Source organism: Cryptomeria japonica, chromosome 3 (genome assembly GCF_030272615.1).
Source record: "Cryptomeria japonica chromosome 3, Sugi_1.0, whole genome shotgun sequence".
NCBI classification, from domain to species: Eukaryota; Viridiplantae; Streptophyta; class Pinopsida; order Cupressales; family Cupressaceae; genus Cryptomeria; species Cryptomeria japonica.
This window is the reverse complement of record NC_081407.1, coordinates 424,536,405-424,556,742: the sequence shown is the minus strand read 5'-3', so window position 1 is coordinate 424,556,742 and position 20,338 is coordinate 424,536,405. Positions and strand designations below refer to the sequence as shown.

Sequence of the window (20,338 nt, the reverse complement as noted above, 5' to 3'; positions counted from 1 at the left end):
GTTTTGTGATAATCAAGGGGTTCTGAAATTAGCCAAAAATCTAGTCTTTTATGAGCGGACCAAGCATGTGGAACTTCATTGTCATTTCATCCGCAAGCATGTTGAAGATGGATCGGTTATATTTCAGTACATTCCAACAGAAGATCGGACTGCAGATATCCTCACCAAATCTCCGAGCCAAGCAAAGTTTGTCATATTTAGAGGGCAACTTAGTGTAGTAGATAGAATGACCATTAACGAAGGGTATTAGAATATTTAATTCTTTATTAATGGTCATTTAGCTTTTTAGTTTGTTTAGTCTTTTAAGTTTAACTATTGCTTCTTTTATTAGAATGCATAGTTAGCTTTTAAGCCTTTTAGCTTTTAAGCCTTTTAGCTTCATGTTGAAGCTTTAGTTTAGCGGTTCGTTCTTTTTAGAACACTGGCTTATAATTCCTTTATATACGTTCTATATTCATGAATAAATCATTCAATTATTTTTCAGATTAAGTGTAGATGATGAACCAAAATGAAAACAATTGCTGTTTTATATCTGTCCACAAATAGAACAAGTTGGCTACCAAGAACACCAATGACTTTAAATTTGAACAACGATCATGGGTGGAAAGATTCCACAAATAATGGTGCTAAAAACAAACCACTAGAAATGGTAGGACACAGGTTGGGAAGTTAGAAAGGAGACATAGGCAGAAATTTCAAGGATCAAGGGTCTACTATACACAAGACTCAACTAGAGGGTGAGGCATTGGGGATTGAGCACGAGCATGACGAGTTGGAGAATTTTGAGAAATACGATGGCGGGGAGAGCGATAGGTGGAGGGCATGACAAGATGGAGAATTCTAAAACTCTGACACAAGAAAGGGTGAGTAAAGTTGGAAGAAAAGACATACTTAGGAAGGGAAAACACATAGTAGATGGAAATATGGAAGACACAAAGTACAAACCTAGATTGATTTGGAATATAACATGGCAATTGGTGTTTGATTTGCACCCTTTTTTCATGGAGAACTATTTGAGGAGTAACTGTGCTCTAGATCAACAGAGCCATTGTCAACATCAACAATAGAGGTAGGTTTACAAAAGACACTAATGTTTTTTTTCATTATGTATTTTTTTTTTTTTTTTTTTTTTGTTATGTTTTTAAATCTATTTTTTTAGGTTTAAATATTTAGTATTTACAATGTAATGTCAATAATTTTAATAATTCATAATATATATCAATATTCTTCATTTTTTATTTATTTTTTGATTGGTGATTGCTTTTGACTAGAGCTTTGAACTAGTGGGGCCACATTGGGGGACCCCATCCCCGAGTCCATCGTATTTAATTGCGAGGCATTAGCACCTCTTTTTGTCCTCGATCTCTTCCTTATCTCTCCTTATCACTTTCCTTATCACTCCTCCTTATCTCTCCTTATCTCCTCTGTATCTCTCCTTTTTTCCTTATATCTCCTCTCCTTATTACTCCTCTCCACTCATTCTGTCATCGTTCATACTCCAACAGCCACCAGCGATCTCCGTTCAAACATCATCAAGCATCAACCCCAAGTGGGAATCGAACCAATGACCCATTATCAACAATTGGCTTGCAACAACCATTGCACTACGGGGTCAACCCCTCAATATTCTTTATTCTATATATTAGCTATTAATATTTATAATATTATTAGCACTTGATTAAATTTTTAAAATTATATAAATTTTAGTATTTAAAATAATATTTTAAATTTAACATAATATACTAAATGCTAATGGTTTTAGATTTAGTATAATATATTTAAACTTAAATATTTTTAATTCAATACAATTAAATCAATTTTCATATTAAAAATAAAATTTGTAGGTTTATATTATCTGAATTTAATCACATTTTTCACAAGTTTTATTAGTTGACAAACTTGTTTCAAAGTATGTCTTAACTGAACTTGAACATAGACACAAACTTGGTGACTTGATTGCAACCACTTGCAAAATTGGGAGGGTCATCCTGATCCATGGGAGATTGTAATGGGTTTCGAGGGACCTCGATGTTTATAAATATGCACTTAAAATGCAAAGCAAAGTATCTTCAACTAATCTCACTTAGAGTATAGAAATTGATCAAGTATCAATTTGTAAGAAATTGTATTGTCCATAATTGTTCAGTTTGGAGACTGCTATAATGGTCATGTTTCAGTAATATTTTCTGTAATCTTCTACATCCTTTTGTTCCCATGATTGTAGGAGTGTTTGTGTTTTTTCTGCTCTGTTTGACACTCTAGACTCAATTTGCATCATTTTCCCTCCAAAATGACTCTATTGGGTTCACCTTCTTTTTGCATATCTTGTTGAGGTGTAATTGTAATTCTTTGAGACTGACCCAACCTAGGTAGTTGGGGACCACAGGTTTCACACAATTGACTCAACTTGTTCTACATCGACAAGTTTGCCATTTTGGGTGTTGGCCACTTGAGCTGGAACAACTTCTGTGCCCGCCACTAGCCACTAGTCTCATGTTGATGTAACCCTTGGTCTTTTGTTTGGAGGGCTTCAACAGTCAAATTTGATCAATCCATGGTGGGCCAAACTTCATTGCTTCTCTCTCTGCATTTCTATAGCCATGCTTCTCAACATTTTCATTAGGTGAAATGAGAGGTTAATTCTACTCCCATACCTTAAATGTGACAGGATGCAAAAATGATAGTTACACAAGGAAGAAAATCTGCCCTCACAAATAATGTATATTTGCTTGATAAAACCCAATGCCCTCCGTTAGCCACTAGTCCCATGTAACCCTTGGTCTTATTGTCCAGAGGGTTTCAATAATTTTATTTGATCAATATATGATGGGCCAAAATTTAATCATTCTTCTCTCTATGCACTTCTGTAGCCATTCTTCTCAATGCATTCATTAGGTAAAATGAGAGGTTAATCTTCCTCCTATACCTTAATTGCGACAGAATGTGAAAATGATAGGTACCACAACTGAATTCCTAGATTTTCCTGCCTGGTAGAGGGAATGTCGTACAGTATTCAGCGACTTAGACGTGATCCTAACATTATCTTTCACCATCAATTAGCAGGCTAGTTGCTTAAGCTACTAGGTCCTCATTGAGTACATTGCAGAGGCCTCTAATTGTGACTGAGTTATCATACGGACCTATAGCAAATCCTTGGGCAAATCAGTCATTGAAACCTTGGAATCTCTTTAGGAATTATGTTTGTTTGGCTCCTTAAAAAATTGCCCACACAACAATGCTTACCTCTTGTGTATTTTCTGGCTCTTGACAATTAACAACTCCACCCATCCCGAAATTCTACAGCAACATGTTTGTTCAGCTTTATAAAACCCTTTATTTTTGCAAATCTTAATTCTTCTTTGTAATCTCCACCATGTAGTAAAACAAATCAAATAGACAGTGTGGGGGAAGGATGATTGTGATAATGCTGGAGAGGATGGATTTGCCGCAAGTTTTGTGGAAGGAATTTGAAATTTCTCTTCCATTGGAAACCCTGTAATACTGCACAAGTTTAAGATACTGTGGGAATTCAGATTAATGGCCATTGCACAAAGAAAATACACAATGCATGCCAACATTCATTCATGCATTGCATTTATGTTGGGTACTGTGGAATTGAATACCACACAAGCAAATAGTTATTAAATTGTGATCGGGTCTACATCCCATCATGCTATTGGATTCCCCATGCATTGGATTGTCTTATTGTTCATGAGATGGAAGGTACTATGTATAGTCGCAAGTCTTTTCTTTCTTCACCCTCTCGTGTTATCACCATCATTTGTAAGGGCTCCCCTTGCAACTCAACCATCCTCTCTATGAGAATTGAATATGATGCAACTATATAGGTTTCACAATTTTTTTAATGGAGAAGGACCACAATAGTAGTGTGGTGATTGCAAATAAAAATCTACACATCTCTCACATTGGCTACAACCTATTTGATCTAGTCAAATTTTCTCATGTCCTTGAATGCATTGTTCATAGCATGCACACAAGGGGTCTATACTGGAAATTCACTGGACGCTTTTTCTGGGAGTGGGCCGTTTCCCAAAGAAGTGATGTGCAATTTTGTCCCTAATGCAAATTAATAATAATTAAATTAGTAATATGTTTTGCATCAATATCTTCCCCTTGTCAGGTTTAGGTCTGAATCACAATCATGACTATGTTATGTTGTTTATAGTCTGGTGTGACCCAATTTATTTGGAACCTCTTCCAAAAAGTACTCTAGCTAAATTTGAAAGTGAAACCACTTAGATCCTCTTTTCTATAACTAATGCTAAATCTACCAGATTGTAGGTCTAGGTGTTTTAAACTTTGTAACAGGTGGATATAAACAAACTGATGGGAACTGCCAGTAATCTGTGTGCAACTGCTTGCCCATTGTTTTGGCTTGCTCTATTGAGGTGCTCTCTTACAACCATAATTTTGTGTGAAGTATCTGCTGCTTTTACACAGTTATAAGAGAAGATAGCAGGAAAATTTTTGTTGCCATATAGGATGACAGGTTTGATAGCAAACATAAAAATGCATGAAAAGTTCTGCAGCAGATAAAAATTAATAAACTCTACAACTGTTGTCTTACTTTCCACATCAATTATGACGTCTTTGGTGCTTTCCTACTTCCATGGTAACAACAACAAAATACTGCCTTTCTGCAACATTTCTATAGCAGCAGTTTTGCCTTTTTCCTTTCTGTAGCTTGCCTTGTTAAGTGGCACAATTTTCCATAGCAACCATAGTTTAACAATAATTTCGGTAATTTTAGAAACTCAGGACTTTGGCAAAAACTTGGGGAAAAATTTGGCAATAACTTCACAAATTCTTCGCAAATTTATTGAATATTTAAAAATACACATTATTAAATATCATTTTCTAAAAATACATATATTACTGTTTTCCTTCATAAATAAATCAAAATTAGAGCTCAATATGTATTATTGACCAAAAACCAAGTCTTTAGACTTGCCAGGTCTCCCACATGTAGATGCCATATTTATTTTCAGCACCAGAAAATGGAAATAAATCCTAGCAGAAGACGAAGAACAAGAAAAAAAATAATCATGTATGTATTTGTTCTCATTGTGAATATGGTTCTATGATCTATCTATATTAAGGTGAGCATTGGTGAAACTAGCTTATGGGTCTCGTGAATAGGGCAACTAAGGGCCTAGATTTGGAGATGGTAGCAAGATAGTGGTGGGGGTGGTGGTTTGAGGGCTGAGCCTCCAATGGGGTAAAGGGGTAGTGCCTCTTGTGGGGGTTTGTGGTTGGAGCTCCCAGTGAGGTCGAGAGGTTGGAGCCCCAGTGGGGTTGAGGGGTAGCGCCCCTAGTGGAGTTGAGGGGCAATACGCCTTGTGGGGTACAGGGCCTCATCTTCTTGCACAAATTAAGGCTTTGAAAACAGCACAAACCTTCATGGTGCATGCACATCTAAAATGGCCAAACCCTCAGTAGTCATGATGTCTAAAACTGTGTAAGTTTAAATTATGAAGTCACTTACCATTCTATTAGTTTTATTTGGGTGAATCAAATCCTAACTTAAGCGTTCTTTAAAATTTTCTGCAATTTTTTTGCTTGGAATTTCAGTGAGTCTTTGTAATAACTTGTGGCCAACTCTTCGTGGAACTTACTTGGTGCCAATTTTGACTTGCGATTACTTGCGAGTGCTGTGAGTAATTTCAGAGTTTTTACTCTATTATAGCAACATAGTATTCCTTAAAATTCCATGGCAAACTACACTATGAGCACAATGTCGCCTCTGCAGAAAGCTCCTGGGGCTAGGGTTTCTTTGCATGCCTCCGAAAGATGCCAATTTCCCATAGGCTCATGGCAACAATTTCCAGCTCCAGACACTACATGTGTGGAGGGTTCCTATACAAATGCCTCTCAGATGGGATCTGGTGCGAGGGTGAATCTGAAAGCTGATTGGATCCGACCCTCTTGTGGTGATTCTTGCCCTCCATTAGTGAGTCTTTGCCTTGGACATCGGATGTGAGGGATCGATGTGCACTTGGACTGCACAGTTCAGGCTTTGGTACTGGTGGATTGACAAACAGTTGTCTTGCCAATTGGGTTGTTGTTCCCTCGTGAACCCTGATCAGGCTTGTGATTTCAACCACAGGCAACGGCAATGTGTTAACAAGGTATGGACAAACCATGTGAAGATTGGAGACATGCCTTCCTCTGAATTGCAATTTGTTCCTCGTTTGGCCCAGCAAGCAAAGTGTACACAAAAAGTTGAATTGGGGATGGAGGTTTTGCTGGAGGTGGATGAACATGTGACTTTTTTTGCCAAACAGGGCTTGATTGGTAGATTTAGGGGATTCTGGCCGAGTTTGGCAACTAACACTTAGCATCCCATTCTCTCTGGCGATATTCAGATTTACCCTTGTGCGAGGGGATTTTTTATTGTGGGTGTTGATAAGGTCAAGGATCGTCGCATGGTTCTCTGTGACTACTATTAAAGTAATTATTTAATGTTTCTATAATGGTCATTTGGCTAGTTAGTTTAGGATATTTCCTTTTCGTATTTTGTTCTTATTTAGAATGTTTCTTTTCGATCTTTCATTTATGTTTTAGAAACTTTACTTATAATTGCTTATTTAAGGAGCCCTCATCTCCCTTGTTAATACAACATCAAATTATCATTTCATGATCAAAGCTTAGGTCCTTTTTTGGTGAATTTATTTAGTGAAAAAATTCGTGGGTTTTCTAATTTTTTTCCACAAAAAATCATGGAAGGGTTTTACTTGATATTTTCCACAAAAATCAAGGAGTTTTTATTTTTGTTTACTACTCGTGATGGCCTAGAGTAATTTTTTTAAACAGATTGGGCTTTTTTTCACGATTTTCTCAAAAATTGTGGATGGGTTTTCTGATTTTTCTCCACAAATAATCATGGAGTGTTTTCCACGATTTCTCTTAAAAAATCGTGGTTTCTTTGTTTTCTGCATGATTTTTGCACACAAATATCTTGGGTTCTTTCCCTACTGAGAGTTTTCTGATTTTTTCCACAAAAAATCATGAAGGGTATTGCTATTTTCTGGTTTTCTGATTTTTTTCCAAAAAAAGTCATGATGGGTTTTTTGCGTGAGTTTTAAGAAGCTGACCTTGGTGTCTCTGGATAAAGGGAGGGATGGCTTTGTTACCCAACATCATGTTGGATGGATTGTGGTGAACTTGGTCATATCTAGAAGTTCTGCAGAACTAGGAAGGGTCTCAGCAGTAGGTTCATGTCGCAGAGCGTTTTGAGAAGGGGGCAGCCTTGTATGCATTCATGACCAAATAACCTGCAGATTATGTCAAGTCTTCTTTAAGGTAGTTAGTAGCAAAGAAGCAACACTGCAAAAATTCACGATTAATTGGGAGTCAGGAAGATGCCCGATTTTTTCCCTCAAATAATCAATAAAAATCGGTTAACCCAGTCAACGATTTTTCCATTGAAAATCGGCAAAAAATCGCGATTAACAACCCGATTTTGATGCAAAAAAAGGTGAAAAAATTGCAATGCAAAAGGCAACCCTAAACGGTATGAAAAATAGCGATATTTTGGCCCATGTTTTCTTTAAAGCCTGCAGAAGCCTTCTCAGAAATCTGCAAGTCAACGGGGGCATCTGGAAGTTGACGCGGGAGCATCTGCCTTTCATCTCACGACGCGGGAGCATATGCCATTCACCAGAACAAAAAATTTCGCAGGAGCAGCAGGAATCACAGGTTTTTATTTTTCTTTTTATCAAAATTTTTGTTTATTGAAATTGTGGAATTGTATGAATTTTTTTTGCAGTTTAGTAACTAAAATATTGTTACTGTTGAAAGAAATTTTTGTTTATTAATATATATTCTTTTTATCAAATTTTTTACAGTATTTTTCTTTTTGTTAATTTTTTTGTTTATTAAGAAATTTTGTTTACTAAAATTGTGGAATTGTATGAAATAAGTATTGTTACTGCTGAAAGAAATTTTTGTTTAATAATATATATTCTTTCAGCAGTAACAGTTTAGTTTAGTTTAGTTTACAGTTACTATGAAGAAACAGTTACCATGAAGAAATTTTATCAAGCATTGTTAATAAAATTTAATAAAATTTCTTCATAGTAACTGTTCCTTTATATATATTTACGGTAAATACTTTCTTCATATATAGTTTATAGTTAATATATTTATAGTAAGAAAGTATAAATGTTAGTTTTTGCTTTTTCATATATATTTACAGTTTCTTCATCAAAGTTTCTCATATCAATGAAAATTTCCAGTTTTCCAATGTCTTTTCTTTTTAGTATTCATTACAAGTAGCCATGCTTGTATCCTAGTTATCTCTTATCTCATACAATAATGAACAGGTAGATAGTTGTGAACAGAGTAATGAGCTTATTCTTTGACACTACATTCACACATAAGTATCTCTCTAAGGAGATAACAGAAAACCTATCCAATTTTTAAGTTCTATGGACTTATCTATATGAAGATCTGTATGCTTAAGGCATTGGCTTCATAATCTGAGAGTCTCTCTGGCCTAGTCTCCTGAAAATGTTCTTATTTACAAATTCCTCAAATTTCTGCATCACAAGTTCTGAGTTGCTCACTTCAGGGACTGTCTTCCTTTTCTTTTTATCCACAAGGACATTGGGGCAATGCACCAGCTCATGCTTCACATTCAAAGTCCCCAGAGACACAGCCAAAAGCATCATCCCAAACAGAGTGTAAATTGGTATATAATCTGTTTTGCATTGGCAAGTGATAATCAATCAATAAAAGAACTTTATGATGTGAGGAGTGCCCCATTTGAAATCATTTATCTAACTTTTTGGTGTAGTATATTTTGTGCAACATAATCAGCGATATGAATATAAACAACAAAAATCTATTTCCTGCAATTCATGTGTTCAAGTGTCTATTTTATTTGCCTACTATATCTCTATGCTATGGAAATGCCGTAAAATAAAAATAAAAGTAGTTTTTGATTGTTTTTCTGCAATTTTTTACGTTTTTTTGTAAATCCGATTTTTTCCCGATTTTTTGAAAAAATCTTATACTTTTGTTTTGCCGATTAATTCCCCAAATGATAATTGCTTCCTTGGTTAGTAGAATGACCATTAAGGGAGGGTATTAAAGTAATTATGTAATGTTTCTATAATGATCATTTGGTTAGTTAGTTTAGGATATTTTCTTTTCGTAGTTTGTTCTTATTTAAAATGTTTTTATTTGGTCTTTCATTTATGTTTTAGAAACTTTACTTGTAATTGCTTACTTAAGGAGCCTTCGTCTCCTTTGTTAATACAACATCAAATTATCATTTCAACTACCAATGGGATAACAATGAGTACCTGCTAATGTTGAAACCTTGGCACCCTTCGTTTGATCCTTCCACTAAATTTTTCTCTGCGACTCTGATTTGGGTAAGATTGCCAAACCTTCCTCCACAGTAGTGGTTTGATTCTTTCTTTGAAGCCATTGGGAATTTTTTTGGGAAATTTCTAGGAATTGATGAAGGCTCTTTTGAATATCTACACACCACTTATGCTTGCATACTAGTCGAGATTGACATAACAAAGAACCTCTCAACAAAGATCTCTCTTAGCACCAAGTATGGTTGTTGGAATCAGATCTTAGACTGCGAATGTATACCATTTTGATGCCACTGATGTTACAATACTGGGCATGTTGCAGCCCAATGTACAAAATGAAGGAATGATAGCAAGGCCACGTGGTGGAAGGATGTCTGCCCCCACCATTACTCAGTAGAAAAGAAAGAGCCAAGTGTGGACGGGAAAGCCAACACTAAAGCATCTAAGTTGTATGAATTAGAAAAGAAAGAGCCAAGTGTGAATGGGAAGGTTGGCACTGAAATACCAAAGATGTCATCTGGGGAAGAAACCCAAAAGCTTTCCCCAAGTATATCGCATTCTCCAAGTAGAACGCAGGCTGCACCAAGGACTCCAGATGGCCCCCCTCCATCAGGGTTGGATCATGCTAATACTGCCTCATCACCAAGCAAATGTGTGGCTGGGATAGATTAGAGCTTAGCGATTTTGGCCCTTGATGACGTAGAAGAAACCATAGGCAATTTGGCTGGGGTTCTGGGAGATGGGGATCCAGAAGGTAATTTGACAATTGTGTAGAGAAAAAGGAAGAAAATGAGGTTATTTTCAACATGCATCTTCGATCACATGACAAATGTGGAGCGAAATCCTAAATTTGCAACTGGATCTCTATTGTTTATCGGCTCATTAATGGGATTGTACTTTTGTATGTAGTGTGGTTATGTGGGTTTGTGGATCCGCCTGTTAATAGGTTGGCTGCTGATTAGTATCTTTTTTGTGGGGTGAGGTGTTATGCTGGTTCCTTGCCAGGATAAACCTATGGGAATATGTATCACCTTTTTCTTTTATCAATACATTGGGGCTGCCCCTTTGTAATGTCCCTACTAGTTAGAGATCATTGTCCTGCAAAACAGATTGTTAGAACACAACAAAAAAATATATATATAACTAATCTAATTTGCAATTAAAGTTCAATTACTTAATTAACACTACTTTCAATTCTTTAAAATAATAAGGATACGAATGCCATACGAAGATATGTCCTTAGGCAGTTGTGAAGCTCGCCTTCTTGGAACCCATCTTGGTTTCAAGCCATCCAGGAAATCGAAGGTGAATTCGATTCTTGTCTTGGATGTAATTTCTTAAACCCAAGCCATCCAGGAAATTGAAGGTTAATTCGATTCCTGTCTTGGATGTAACTTCTTACACCCAAGCCATCCAGGAAATCAAAGGTTAATTCGATTCTTGTCTTGGATGTAACTTGTTACATCCAAGCCATCCAGGAAATCGAAGGTTAATTCGATTCATGTCTTGGATGTAACTTCTTACACCCAAGCCATCCAGGAAATCGAAGGTTAATTTGATTCGTGTCTTGGGTGTAATTTCTTACACCCAAGCCATCCAAGGAAGACCGTATGTCAATTCCTTGCCTTGGATGATGCATCTCATCATCCAAGTCCATTAGAGGGGATCGGCCAGATCCGTCTCTTCTTGGATGAACTTAGTCAACCAAGCCATATATATATGCATATAGATATTCAGTATATACTACCTACCAGGGATTATCATAATCCCTCCATTAGGCTAAGAGAATTTCTTCCCTATAGCCTCCATCATATATTCACATTAATATTACATTTTATTACTGTTTTCCATTCCATAATTTACGTCTTCATTTATATATTCTTTAATCTTTCTAATGATCCTAAATATACATACATATTCTACATAGATTTCTATCTTTATTGCTACATTCATATAAGTAATCATTAGAGATATATGTATTCATAAAAATGCATTAATATATATGTGTGTGTGGGGCACACATGTCCACACACATATATACCTTAAGACTTCTTAACCCCTTTTACCTGTACGCAGATTGTAGCCTACAGTTGGAGTTCGCACTGTAGATGTCACCTGCAGATTGGGAGGCATACCGCAAAGAACACAAATGTTACTTCCTGTAACTTGATAACAATTCTGATCCGATCTTATCAATGCTGCTCTCACTAGATGCTTTTGATTCCTTCCCTTTATATCTCTCAATTTGAGGGAGAGGTCACACCTCTTCATCATGTATGCCCTTTGGCAAGAGACACACCCTTTCACCATTATCACCCTTTGAAAGAGTGCAACTCTTCATTATTTCTACCATTTGAAAGGGACACAACCTTTCATAATCAAATCTACACTTATTATTTAAATCAGATCTGCACTTCTCATTACCCAATTATCCCCCATCTCAAATGAGGTTTTCTTCTCCCTTTTATATATCATTGTTGAGGGAGTCACAACTTTTCCTTTCATGTCTTTTGACTTTTCATTAACTTAATTAATTTTTTATTAATCATATTTAATTATATCATTTTATATTTTAATTTTATTATTATCATTTATTATTAAATTCTATTTCAAAGTGGGGATATTATTATCATTTATTATTAAATTCTATTTCAAAGTGGGGATATTATTATCATTTATTATTAAATTCTATTTCAAAGTGGGGATATTACACCCTTGCAGCTATTTATCTACCAAAAAATTTTCCATGGCAAACTATTTGTTATATTTGTAGCATTACAAAAGTGAAGGATATAGAAGGAAATACCTTTAACTATTGGTTAGCAATTTATAGAATTAAGCACTTTCAATAGTTCCACCTATTTCATTTTAAAAACTATAAAATTGATTCATAAACACAAAATTATAACTTTTTAAGCAATTGTTTACATTTATATTTCAATACTTTTTGAGAATAAGTTTGAGTATGAAATGGGGATGGAGACTTATAAATATGTACAAAATTATGGGCATTTTGAAGGCCCATCAAGGAGCATATCATAAAATACAAGCAACCATAAAATAAAGACACAATACAATCATCTTAATGAGTACACCAGTGTAGAGAAGTGGCTAATGTCTAGGATTTTGTATTGATAGTCTCCAAGTAGATTCTTCATGGCTCATAATCCAACTGATCATAACATATGACAAACTTAAGTGCTGCGTTAAGATAGGTTCATCAATTTACGACCTTTGCAAAGTGCTGGAAGAAAGAATGGATCACCTTCTTTATATCATTATACTTGAGGAGTTTGGGCCTCTCATTCAAAAATTGAACTTTTCTAGGGCTTCTCCATGGTCCTTGGTGAAAAATAAGTGAATGAGTAATTGGATGATTATATTTACGAATATACAATGTATATAAAGAGGTTTACAAGACGGTGTTCTAAAAAGAATGAACCGTTAAACTAAAACTTCAACCTAAAGTTAAAAAGCTAAAAACACTTAAAAAAGCTAAATAGCTAAAAACTAAAAAGCTCACTATGCATTTTAATAAAAGAAGCAATAACAACTTAAAACACTAAACGAACTAAAAAACTAAGTTGACAACTAAGATGACCATTATAGAATAGATTTAATATAATGTTAATACCCTCCCTAATGGTCATCGTACTCAATACCCTACAAAAGACACTTCAGGTCTTTTGATCACAAATGCAAAGAACACCCTGTTGCTACGGAGAACCTCCCAGGATCTGCAAAGTGTTAATGACCAAGAGTACAAAAAGTCATCCAACCTAATGTAATCTCACACGCGAATTATAGAACTATCACACGCAAATTACGGAGCTTGAAACCACGATTTTTAGGAAAAATCGACAAACCCTCCAAAGAGCAACAAACACAATTTTAGCAAAAACCACAAAAAATTTTGCTGAAGAGTACTGAGCACTATTTGCTCTAACAAATCCAAAACAGACTGCAAGATACCATGGTTGTAGATGTTCGCCCCAACAACTCCAAGTGCGACCCAAAACAGACTGCAACAAAGCACAATTTTTGTGGAAAAAACTGTCAAACCCCCAAAACAGGAACCCTCCAAAAGAGAATTCGCGATTTTTGAGGAGAAAATAGTAAAACCCAAATCCCATGTGAACTTTGCGAATTATTGATGATATTTGAGGACAAAAAAAAAAAAACCAATGGACATTTTTTCAGGAAAAAATCGTGAAAACCCTCAGACAAATTTTAAGGAAAAAAACCAATAAAAAACCATAAACGAATTATGTGCAACAAGGACTCAAAACCCTTGCGGGCAGCACAAACCCTAGCTGCTAAGCAGAATAAATTCGCGTGGAGGGTCACGGGAAAATACGTAGACAAAATCACGTCGCCAAAAGAAAATTGCAGAAATCGCATTGCCAAAAAAACTGCAGAAACTACAAAAATATAATACTCTCATCGTGCAAGAGGAGACTGTGTCGCGAAAAACGTAGAATAAAAAATCCTTTTCGCTTGTCCAATCCATGGAAACAAAACCTAGAGCTTTGCCATGCACACAGCCGCCCAAAAAAACAAATCACATGAGATAAAAATAGATCACAGAGGTCGTGGCTGATAATAAAAACGCGGGCTGGGAAAAATTCGATGAAAAATCTGCCCAGAGAAATATGCGAACCAGACCTGCAATAAAAACTTTTGACCACGAACCCTAGCACGAAAAGAACGACCTTGCAGAAAATTCCGCTGAATTCCTTCAGACACCCACAAACCAAAAACTTAAAAAATTTCTGGAAATTTTTCTAGGTAGAAGGGCTTATGAATTTTTTATTAAAAAAATTGCCAAATTCAAAAAAATCCCATCAACCTGCTCTGATACCATGAAAAATAATTGAATGAGTACTCGGATGATTATATTTATGAATATACTTATGAATATACAAGGTATATAAAGAGGTTTACAAGATGGTGTTCTAAAAAAAATGAACTGTTAAACTAAAGCTTGAACTTGAAGCTAAAAAGCTAAAAACGCTTTAAAAAGTTAAATAGCTAAAAACTAAAAAGCTAACTATGCGTTCTAATAAAAGAAGCAATAGTTGAACTTAAAACACTAAATGAACTAAAAAACTAAGTTGACAACTAAGATGACCATTATAGTATAGATATAATATTATTTTAATACTTGCAAGTTGATTACTCATCTTGTCCCTTGGGTAGAAAAAAAGATAGTTTTGGAACCTTTTTGGGTATGAGCCTTGGATCTTATAATTTTTAATGTCTAGAAGAGGAATGGCAAAATATTTAGGGAAAGAGCCTTTTCTATGGAACCTTTTTCGCCTGAAAGTTGAATCTGCATTTATAGAGTTGGTTGATGTCAAGTTTAAATCCCTTCAACTAAGACTCACACCCAAGGATCAAGTTGTAATACACTTCTAATGAGGTCATACACTTTGGAAATCACACAATATCTATTTGAAGGTGTGAAGGAAATCACACAATATCTATTTGAAGTGTGATGGATGCCATAAGTTGAAGGTTTTTGTCTTTCATGCACCGTATGGGTGGAATCTTTAATTAGAATTTATGATGGTATCATATGATTGGAAGCTTTACACAAATGGGATGTTTAGGCAGTCACACTAGCTTATTCAGATTTGTGGTGACGCCTTTTCAAATTTGTTATTAAATAGTAATTTTTGAGCTGTGCAGACTTAATTTTATGGCATCTAGCTCAGAGAATAAGGGGAGCTATGGACCATGGAAAAGGCAGCCATTTTTCTGCTTGTCAGTATTGGGAAGCAATCTCAATTGGAGACACAATGGCTCTGAAATTTGTTTTATTTGTCACAGGGGAGGAAGTTGTACAGGACTTTGAATGGATAAGCGCAATGTGGTATCCCTTCAAGATGATTTCAACTGATTTTTACTTGAAAAGTAGAATGTGGAGATTCCAGAGTGATGTTAACTTTTATTTTCCTGGGCAAAAGGATGTAGCTGACAACTGTGCCAGCAAGAGAATCAGAAGTAGAATTAGAAGCAGAGGCTTCAGGCAAGGTTGCTTCTTCTGGCAGCATGGAAGGAGAAGGTTGCAGGACACCAAGACTGCATCCACAAGCTACATATTACATCCTGATAGTTTCATCATCATTTGAATTATTAGTGGAATATTTATATTGGACATGCCCAGATAACCACATATTTCCATGCCGATAAAAAGGCAAAGTTGGCAGTAATTCCCATAAAATGCAACTGCAAGCATTTCATGAAAGTAGAGACAGCATATTAGAAGCCTCAGATAGGATTGGAGCTGAAGCTGGATAGGGGCTGACACACCCGTTATTGGAGCTAGAGAGTGACGAGCATTGCATGGTCATTGTTCAGCTGGCTGTGACTTGGGGGTCCAAGATCCCAAGTTACCATGGCATTGTTTGACTTCAGTTTTGTTGTAATGAATTGTAGTACTTGATGTAATGGCATGTAGCGTCAGAGTCTTTACTGTTTTTAGGTGAGCAGGCAAATAATTTTGAATGTTAAAATTGTTAGTTCTAGTTTGTTTTGGGTTACCTGCACCTTGATGAAATGTTTCCAGGCTTTGGTAGCATACAGACATTTTCAAGTTCTCTTTCATTCAGTGGCAGAAGACTGTTTTGATAATTTCCAGGACTAGTTTCATTTTTTCGTTTTGGCTTGAAAACCAATATCCAACTACTATTTACTGATAAAATAATAATTAAGGATGGTCCTCCAAAAAGGCAAGTGATAAAAAAATCATAAATTATAACCGTTCTGTATGGAGGCACTAAGACTTACACATGACTGCCTGCCAGATAGTTGTTCTAGAAACACAAGCTAGTCATACTTTCTTAGGCTCTCTTGGCAGTTAAACGAGTAGTAGGAGGCAGATCATAGCCCTGTGACTAAATGCCCCAAATCTGATTTGCAGAGGCTTGAGATTAGGAGTATTAACCCTTCAACAGCTACTGTTTTCACCACCTATAGCAAGAGAAGTTCTGGTGTTTATTTTTCCTTAACAGAGGTGACTTCCATTTTGCATGGATGTCTTGCTGAAAGCCAAGTGTTAGATCCGAGACGCCTACCAAATTTGCTCAATTGTGGCCTAGATGCTCTTTGTCCTCTAGGTTACTTTCATGGGGCCTGAAGATATCACAACAGTAGATCTATTGCAACCCGGCATCTATCTACCTGTCCATACATGGTATTTGATAATTTGAGAATTTGTGGAGGAAGCTTCTTGTGGTATTAGACTTGCAGTGCAACCAGTATTTCCCTATGTGATTGCAAAGGTTGTCCAATTTCAAAGCCACCTTTTGTTTGTGGCATTGCATATGCAGTTATGCACGAGCAAGAATCATTACTCTATCAGTGAGAAAATAAAGGACTTTAATCGTCCTGGTTGAAAATGGTACTGAATGTCCATTTGAAATGTACAATAAAAGTTTAAAGTACCTGATTCCTCTACACCAAACATAAAATAAGTCAATCTTATAACAAGGAAAGCTTGAAAGCTATTTGAATTTTACTTTCATTGATGAGACTTGTTAATATCAAAGTTATGTGAAAGATGGATTTTATTTTGAAATGCTGGTATCCATTTGCTGTGAAAAAGTTATCTATGAATATTTTTCCATATAATATGTGCAGGTGAAAAATGTTTTCGAAAAGCCTTATAATGATCATTTGCCTTTAATTGAAGCAAGCAGGTTAGCCTTCTTTTCAAATTTTCTTAATAGCTTCCCTAGGGTGGCAAATATTTTGTGCTATGCATCATTGATAAAATTAATAGGTAGGCTTTATGTGCTATATGATATATCACTAGCAGACAGTTGAATTTATTTTCTGGATTCTACTTTGCAGTCAGTGGATTTTGATTTCTAAGGGTTTTCTGCAATTCTTGCTAGGCATTTGCAGCTGCCTGCTAGGTTTAATATGTTGCTTACCATTCTTTTTACAGGTTGTGTAACATGGATATTATTTCACATGTCCAGCAAGTAATATGCTTTGCTTTTCATGACAGTAGGCTTCTTCTTGAGACATGCCAAGAGGCTAAGAATCAGCGTAAGATTGTGACATTGTTTTATTTGGATTGAGGAAAATGTTTCTCTTCATTGGCATTTCTTATGCCAGGTTTCCCATCTTTATTTTGATGCATTACTCTTAGCCTGTGTTTTTATATATGGTGATAAGATGAGGTGCCATGCAATAATTTAAGTTCATGGAGAATCATTTCAACCTTCACACTTTCCAATTCTTGAAACTTCTTTACCTAGAATTTTATTGGAGCAATTATGCTAATTTGGCTCTTAGATCATGTCTTGTAATCAAATGATTCATTTTGGAAAATTTAGACGGCATCATAGTTTTCTGTTACATCATGATGGACACTATTCTCAAGATTATGGTGGTGGAGATTTCTAGAGCATCTATATTTGAAGTCAATAAGGTCATTTCTCTCCCCTCCTTTAACAAAGTGAAGGCAAAGATCCTACAGTTCAATATTGCTTTCCTTATGTCATGTGTCTTCTAATTCATACCTTGAATTAAAACCAGTAGGTGAACTGGACTTTTGTTGTATTTTCAGCTTCTACCATATACCAGAGTTGATGTGTAATAAGATGCATACATGTTTGTCTGAGTAGAAAATGAAGAAAAATAATCTTAATAGTTCTAATTGCTTAGGATAGCAAACTGCTATAAATCACACTAAATGCTATTTGTATTCATTCAAATATGCTACTCATAAAATTTCATTCTCTTATAAAGTTCTTTCTCTTTTGGTTTTCATCTTTAAATGCTGTCTGCTATCCTTTAGCACATTCCTTGTCTATTCACCTGTGTAAATTGTTGAAAGTTCAAAATACAATTTATAATATGAGGCTCTGCTATGGGGCCTCATCCCTGGCAATACAAATAGAAGTAAAGGCTATACAAAGATCTAAGCCTGTGCAATCCCAATGCTGGGATACAGACGGAGACATACATATACTATAACCCAAACAGGCTAAAGCACCAACTAGACCTAAGGCACCATCATATTCACGTACTAAATGGCTAAGAGCCTACAGAAACTAACATATATAGACTATATACCGGCTTAAAAAGGAAGCCACCCATACAAAAGACCACAGAAAAGATCACCATAACAAAGAAGAACAGCAGACCAACATAAAGAGCCACTAACAATTGTGCACTCCCCAGTTGGAATTTGTTGATTTTGTATGCTTCAGAAGGATAGAAGCACGATTGTCTTGAAAAACATTCTATACAAACAATTGGAAATAACTTTTTCTTGAAAAACATGTTTATAGTAAATTATCTATCCGTGCTTTACTTGTGATAAGCATACTTACAAATTCTTTGACATATTTACTGCTGTTATGCAAATCAGAAGAATGTATACTATTTTCCCTTTTAACCCTGGTGATCTATTCAGCTGTGCATCTTTGTCTTGTATAAGGTTTATACAACCATTATTCTTGGATCTTTATTTTATTTATATTTTGGAATCCTTTGCAGGAATAAAGTTGTGTATTTGCTAAGTTGCCAATTTTGAGTCTGGTTAGCCATTGGAGCTATGTCGTCTTCAATCTTTCTATGTACATTTCTTAAATAAAGAAAATAAATAGTTTTTTCTTTATTAATATTTCTGTGTTCTGCAGTTTATGGTGCAGGGAAATTTACTATCTTGGCCTTTGTCACTATGTTTGACATGTTTTCTCTATAATATATATTTTCGCTAATGCTGGATTTATCACTCAGAACCAGGCCTTTCCTCATTTTTATTGGCATCCAAAATCTAGTAGCCCATAAGTGGAGATATGTTTTTGGGTATCTCTTGCTATTTTCACATATTTTTATCCATTCTTTAGAGCTAGTTCCCATTCATCCTTTGACCTTTTTGGACTGCCATTATATCTCAATGATTACGATGTTGTATTTTCATTGAGCAATTAGATTTTCCTTTATGTTCACATTGGTAAACAATTTTGGCTCTTTTAACAAAAAGAAAAAAAAAATATTGAAATTGATTGATAAATTCTCGGCATAACTGAGTGCTAGCTGGTGAGACAACAAATGGGGGGCTCCCTCACAAGCATTAATACAGTGCTCAATGGCCCAGTGAGAGCTTAAGGTCCACAAGTTTAACAATACCGCAACTTAACCATCAAACCTCCCCTCACCCCCTCCCTAATGGTGACAATATTGGCTTCTTAATCGTAGCATTATTTTGATATTTTCTTTTTTACTAACATCACAATTAAGAACTTATCATGCAAAGTTCACTTTCATTTATTAATTTAGATTTTCCTTTATGTTTATATTTGTAAAATTATAGACAATTTTTACTTTTAAATCATCTCATTGTTCGTGGTTTCCTTTTTTCAAATTTTGTGAAGGTCTCTATAAGAAATTCATCTCGGGACATGGCATGCTTCGGATTGTGTTGAACCGTAACTCGTATGAATTGCTGCATCTTATTCTAAAGTGGAAACATGAATTGAAATGAAACTGAATTCGAGCCTCACTAGAATATTCTTTAGTATTGGTCTTCAACCAGACAAAGTATTACTCTTTTTTTTTTTTTCTCATAAATTGATTTTGGTGAAGAAATTGATTGTTTTATTCATTTGGCATTTCTTAAGATTTGATATAAATATGAATCATATTTCAAGTTTTATGGATGCTCTTGGTTGAGTGCAAATATAATTGTGTTTGAACCCAAAAACTAACGCACAATGGCAAAGCTCATTAACTACTGCTGTAATAAAATAATACATGGGACAGGTTTGCAATATGAGGTCTTTTCAAGTATAATCCAATTTTAAAAATCAATATGAAATTATCCTTTCTATTTTTTATATGTTTTCTAATTAAGACAATGATTAAAAAATCTGCTAATATATTAAACCGCTTCCTACTCATCTACCAAGTGATCACTCTTACTACAAACTTGTATCATTTTCATGTAAATCCATTTAATTTCTTTC

At 35.3% G+C, this 20,338-nt stretch overlaps 1 protein-coding gene across 6 annotated transcripts in view; it reads left to right on the top strand.

Annotated features, from left to right (window-relative positions):
- The window catches only part of LOC131070435 (uncharacterized), a 44,302-nt gene extending 24,274 nt beyond the window's left edge, over window positions 1–20,028 (top strand). Inside the window, exons 5-8 of one of the 6 annotated variants that reach the window (XM_058005962.2) lie at window positions 16,995–17,053; window positions 17,305–17,408; window positions 17,699–17,793; window positions 19,748–20,028. In XM_058005962.2, coding sequence (XP_057861945.1) covers window positions 16,995–17,053; window positions 17,305–17,408; window positions 17,699–17,793; window positions 19,748–19,798 — 309 coding nt within the window. In that variant the 3' untranslated portion in view covers window positions 19,799–20,028. Of the gene's footprint in view, window positions 1–16,994; window positions 17,054–17,304; window positions 17,409–17,698; window positions 17,925–18,866; window positions 18,905–19,009; window positions 19,252–19,747 lie in introns of those variants that run through there. The other 5 variants (XM_058005961.2, XM_058005963.2, XM_058005964.2 and 2 more) reach the window with 5 other exon arrangements.
- The last annotated feature ends 310 nt before the right edge of the window (window positions 20,029–20,338 follow it).